We start from the raw sequence: 6,000 nt of genomic DNA on the forward strand, positions 1-6,000 counted from the left end.
ACAGGATGCATATCCACCTAATTCATATGATCAAAAGTTTGAAATGGAAGGTCAGCAGCACAGGGTTTTTTTTTGCAAACAAAGTTTATGAAAGTTTTCAAAGCAGAGAAATCAATTTCAACAAAAAACAGTGTAAACAAAGCATAAGTCACTGAGATAAGCATGAGGCGTAAATATCCAAGATACAGTGTGAAAGGTCTGAGCAAATCATACACCAGCACCAATGTTAGCTATAATGCAGGTACCAAGATGATAAAGTACGGCAAAGAGACATGGAAAAACAAAAGGAGAGAAATCTAATAGAGAGAAGTCAGCCCGTCGGAGAGATAGAAAAAGGAAGGAAAGGAAAAACAGACCAAAGAGAGAAAGCCAGGGAGATGTATCGAGAAAAAAAAGAAACCGAGAGATGCACTTGAGAAAGAGGAGTCAAGAAATAGACTAAGAAAAAGAGAACCGACCATGGAGAGAGGATGTAGCATATCTTTTTTTAATGCTGTTACAAGGACCCAGGAGAAGGTAGGGCACAGGGAGGGGTTTTTATTTTATTTTATATCTTTGTATCCTGTTGATGATATTTCCTTTCACGTCCTGTACTGGAGATACCACAGGAAGTAAGAGGAAACCTATACAAAGTGAGATGAATTCCCCTCTTAGACATATTTGTTCTCAGAACAGATGTTCCAATTGGAAGATTTCCCCTCACCTATTGTTCTGGTGACAGCTGTAAATTTTGGATTTTCCATCACTTGGAATGGTGACCAGGACAAATAAAGAATGTAAAGCTACTAAGCAGGGACACGGACAGCAATAATAGTTTGACAGAGGTTATAACTCTTAACCACTCTAAAACCAAATAAATAAGGGTTCCAATTGTTGCGATGTGACCATGTTTCATGTTATACCGAGTATGTGTACAACATAAAACTTGGCTTGTACAATATGCGTTCACTTTATCTTGTTTTTGCATTTATGTAATAGGCAGGGGAGACAAGGTATATGCCAATAAACAGATTTAACACGTAAAATTGCAATTTGCACTTAAGCCAGATGCTGGTTGGACATCTCAGACTTTAAAGGAAATCTATGACTGAGATAAATACACATTTCTGTTTGTATTCTTTCATTACTATTATTTGGCCGTGCAGAATAAACTTTTATTTTATAAGCAGCAGCATAGACTATATACAGACCTGCCACATGGCCCTATGTTGTATAATGTATACAGTATATATTTATGCTTGAGCGTGAATTTCAGCTTATATCATGATGGTTTAAGGGCGTGTTCCACCACCAATGCGGTGGTGTGAACTGAGCAGATTTAAAACAAAACTTTAACCTGCAGCTATCTGTAGCAAGCCTGCAATCTTGGTCTGATTGTTCTAGGAATGGGTTATTTTATTGCTGACTGTGCCATCATTTGGAAGATATCCCCTCACTACTAGTGTGGTCACCAGAACAGAGAGTGAGCAGAAATCCCTCCAGCAGGCACAGTGATAAAAACACAATAGATGTTTTAACCCTTCTTTATCCTAAACTAGAAATACGTTTTTGGGCTAGAGGTTCACTTTAAGCAATGGGTTAAACTGGTTTATTATAGTTCTTCCTGAAACAGACATAAATACTGGAATAGTTTGTAAGTTACTTTTTTTTTGCTGGATTCATCACTTGAACTATTGAAATAAGGGCAATGGCTTTGTGTTGATACAAAGTACGGTACCTTAAAATGGTACAATGTAATTGCATCTTTTTTCAAACAACCTAATAAAAGCTGTAGGACTTTTAATTGCTGGTATTATAAAATCTGTTTCTGATACTTGTTATTCTAGCAGTCTAGAGTTGGCTTTTAAAGCATCATTATCCAAATAAAAAATCTGAGCCTGTAGAAGGAAACTGAAAAAAAAAGATAAATGAGCATCTGTGATTTTAGGATGACCATGCAGCCCAGGTAATCAATATAATGGATTATAAAGGTGCCAACCTTGTGAGTGGCGCCTGCTGCGCAATCACACCTACTGAGTACAATTTAATGATCAATCCTGAATACTTAAGGTGAAAATTGCTTTCAAACTCAGCTATTAGGTGTTGTCTGCCTGAATGTACCAATGTGCTATTTGTTGGTGCAGTAGAAAATACTGTGTGAATAGGCTACTGGTATATAGGTAAGAGAATCTATAGTGTATGGAAGACTGCTGCTATTGGTCTATTGTACTGCTAATAACAAGTTTACATAGTTAGTCAGTTTGAAAAAAGACACATATCCATTGAGTTCAACCTATAGAGATATGAAAAAAAGAAAAACCTATACAGAACACTATGCCCACAGCTACCCCCTGTTGATCCAGAGGAAGGCAAACAAAACCCTATACAGCATGGTTCAATTTGCTCCAACAGGCGAAAAAAAATCCTTCCTGATCCCATAAGGCAATTGGATATTCCTCAACAATATCTGATGCTTAATATAACTATAATCAGTAATATTCTGTGCATTCAGGAATACATAAAGAATTTTTTTTTAAACAATAAACTGAGCTAGCTAGAACTAGCTCCTGGGAGAGTCTATTCCACATTTTCACACCTCTAAATGTGAAGAATCCTTTCTGTATGCAAAGGTTAAACTTGTCCTTTGCAGTGACCTTAAAGTGAATCATTTGGCACCAAGCTCACTATATGGACAATTTATGTATTTATACATGGTGATCATGTCCCTCCTTAATCGCCTCTTGTCCAGAGAGAACAAATTCAGGTCAGTTAATCTCACTCACTATTATCATGATGATTTTCATTATCATCATGAATGAGTTTAACTTTCCATTAGCAGTACAACTATTAGTGCACAATTGATCAACTTGTGCTCACCGAAAACATGTTTAGTCCCAGTGCATGAACTTCATAACTCAGATGAGCCCCAGATGAGCATGCAGTTCAGACCTCAGATCAGACCCAATGCATAAACTTCACTCCTTAGATCAGCCTCAAACCTTGTACAGGAACACAGGTACTGCTGTAAGCATGCAGATGGGCTGCTTCCCCACACCATGGTGATATCCTTAGCCACCAGGGTGCTTTCAGTGATGTCAGGGAGGTGCATGAGCCAGGCTTTGTAATTCTGAGCTTTCAATTACGGCCAATGGCAGCGGGTGCCAGTGCAAAACTAACTTATTTCTCATATATTAAATGTATATGTGTAAAACAATTATTGTATAGAGTAGCTACTGGTTGTAGAAAACTTAAAAACAAAACAAGGTTTCAAGTAAAGTTGACCCAAAATAACACAAAGGACCTTCACTGGCCACTCTCTCTTTTATAATCATTAATTGAACATTTCTATTTGATTCTTTTTGCAGCTTAATGTACTTCATACAGGACTGGCAAATCAACTGGCTGACACGATGGTGCTGCCATTAATTCAGTTCCGTGAAAAAGACCTTACAGGTAAGATATTCCTTCACGTATGTTTATAACCTTACAATTCTAATACTTTTTTTACTTTTTTTTTTTAATTTAAGAACCAAAGATCTAGACGTATTCTGAAAATATTTTCTGCCATTGTGTACTTTTCCTGGTTTTGGTTTTATGTTTTCTTATTTTAAGCATTATATTTTAATACTCACTTGTTCCTGGAGATTTCGACTCAATGTATTCAGTGTCTCTGTGGCTGTTTTTTTTTTTTTTTTTAAAGGGCAAAGTGGCTAAGGAGTTCTCCTAAGGCCCCAAAGCCAGCAAACCTGAATGAGGCATATTTTACTGTAATGTTTTCAAGGTACTTGAAAGTGTTTATAACTACTGTATTATAGTACTGAGGCCTGTAACCATAGTGAAATGCTGCAGCATTGCCTGCTGTGCAGTCATCGGTAGAGGCTGAAGTTCACTGCTAAGGGTGCTATGATTATCTGAGATCTCGACTAAGGTTAACTATACACTCCTAGATTTCTCTTGTTTATCCCGCTCTTTATCGTGGATGGAACCCTCCCTGCCAGCTATTTTATTCAGACAGCCAGCACTGCCTTTTGCTGTTTGAATACCCAAATAGTAACTGCATCTGATAGGGTGCAATTACTGTTTGGCCAACAATTTTCCACCCAACTTCTGTAGATTTTTACATTTTGCTAGTTCAGTTATGGAAGCATAAAATACTATTGTTTTCTCCCTGACACATGTAACCTACAGTGTATGTAAACCCCAACAATAAACTACTCTTATTTGCTCCCTTTTGGTCTGCTAAATGCAGATGGAGATGAGAAGTTTGTGTTCTATGTAATCCATCAGAATTTTACATATGGCAAAACTAGAATCGTCAGTTTCGGGAACAACTGCATCTTTGTGTTCAGCCCTTCAGATGTATAGCAGTTACTGTGAAGTCATATTGGCAAGGCATAAATGGGTATATTGATAATAGATTTCTGACTACTGATATGGCACGATACAAATAATGTTGGGTACATTCCTCTTAAATGGTCTGTATTATTGCTGTTAGTTTCATTGTTATTTTATATTTGCATTGTTTTGTTTGCTTAAACCCTGCATAATAAGGGATTTAACATTCAAGATGTGATAATGTTGGTTATTTCTTTGCTAAAAAAACTTTGGGGAAAAATCCATTATATGTGTATTTAAATTATGCAATTTCTTTTTTTTTTGCAGAAGTAAGCACGTTAAAAGATCTTTTTCTTCTTGCTAGCAATGGTATGTTTGTTCTTGTACCCAATACCTCTCTCACTTATGCTGCTCTGTATGTGCCATGGCGTAGGCTTGAGACGTTTTATTGTCATACATAATGCAGAAGCATTTTTTTGTTTCTTTTTTTTAGAGCATGATTTATCAATGGCAAAGTACAGCAGACTGCCGAAGAAGAGGGAAAATGAAAAGGTAAGCAATACATTAATTGAGACATCCTGCATCACTATAAAAATTGTGCTTGCCATAGAAAATAAGGCTTTTTAGAGCCTGTGTTGTGATGTTTAGATTAGAGTGGGAATTGTGAAAGCCTTTGTTTTTAGGTTGGAGAAGAGGGATCCTAGATATAGCATGGTAATGGAGGTCAGTATTAAAGGAGAACTATGGGGTTAAGGCTTAAGGCAAACTAGTGTCCTCCCGTCACCCTAGGCTCAGTATACTGCCAGCTGTAGCTCGCGGTACACTGAGACGTCGCAGCTGAAGCGGATCTCGACAATTATGTCTGGATCCGCCCAGCTGCGTGACTGACAGCTGGCTCTGCCTATCTAGAGGCAGAGCCAGCTGTAGCCGCCCCCTACCCCGTCGGTTCCGCCAGCCAGCGCTGGCGGATCGGAGCGGGGAGGGGGGAATCCAGCCCCTCCCCTGTCACGGCAGAGAGCCGTGACAGGATCGAGAGGTGAGTGAACGCCGGTATGTGTTCGCTCACCTCCCGATCTACTAAGCCGACCTGTGACAGTCTCATTGTCACAGGTCGGCTAGAACTATGAGGCGAGTGAAAAGCACTCGCCTCATAGTTCTCCTTTTAAGTATAACATGTTAATCTGGTAACTGGTATTTGGTTACATCTCTTGCTGGGATTTTACTTACTAAGCGGTACAATTCATCAAGGCCATAGGTTGGGTACTATGGGTGATTAGGAGATCCATCAAGACTGGGAAGCAACTTGATTGAATCCTATGTGGTGGAAAGTAATGTAATAGTTAACATGTAATGATTCAAGGACTGGTGCCCATCTGGAATGTGATGTTATTCACAGGGAGTAGAATGGGCTTTGATAAATGTGTTTTCAAGTATAATGGTCAGTTGCCTTTTACTATGGCCATATAATCTTCTGCAATATTTGATAAAATGGATTGGTCATGACCCTGAAAAGTGTTGGTTACAAAATTATCTGTTGTCATTGTAAGTTTGTCCTAGCCTCATCTACAAGAATGTGCTTATTTCCTTTCCTGTCCCTCAAGAGAATGGGTACATTCCTTCCTTGACTTGTAATAAATGCAATTTCAATTTCAATTGAAAAAAAAAATAAATAATATATATATATAT

The 6,000-nt window shown here is 38.2% G+C and overlaps 1 protein-coding gene across 1 annotated transcript in view; it reads left to right on the forward strand.

Moving 5' to 3' along the window:
* The window catches only part of APPL2 (adaptor protein, phosphotyrosine interacting with PH domain and leucine zipper 2), a 49,911-nt gene that overhangs the window by 16,855 nt on the left and 27,056 nt on the right, over positions 1 to 6,000 (forward strand). Inside the window, exons 5-7 of the mRNA XM_018553873.1 lie at positions 3,345 to 3,432; positions 4,642 to 4,683; positions 4,781 to 4,866. Of these exons, the coding sequence (XP_018409375.1) occupies positions 3,345 to 3,432; positions 4,642 to 4,683; positions 4,781 to 4,866 (216 nt within the window). The remainder of the gene's footprint in view (positions 1 to 3,344; positions 3,433 to 4,641; positions 4,684 to 4,780; positions 4,867 to 6,000) is intronic.

This window comes from Nanorana parkeri, unplaced genomic scaffold (genome assembly GCF_000935625.1).
Source record: "Nanorana parkeri isolate BGI_ZX_2015 unplaced genomic scaffold, ASM93562v1 scaffold132, whole genome shotgun sequence".
NCBI lineage: Eukaryota > Metazoa > Chordata > Amphibia > Anura > Dicroglossidae > Nanorana > Nanorana parkeri.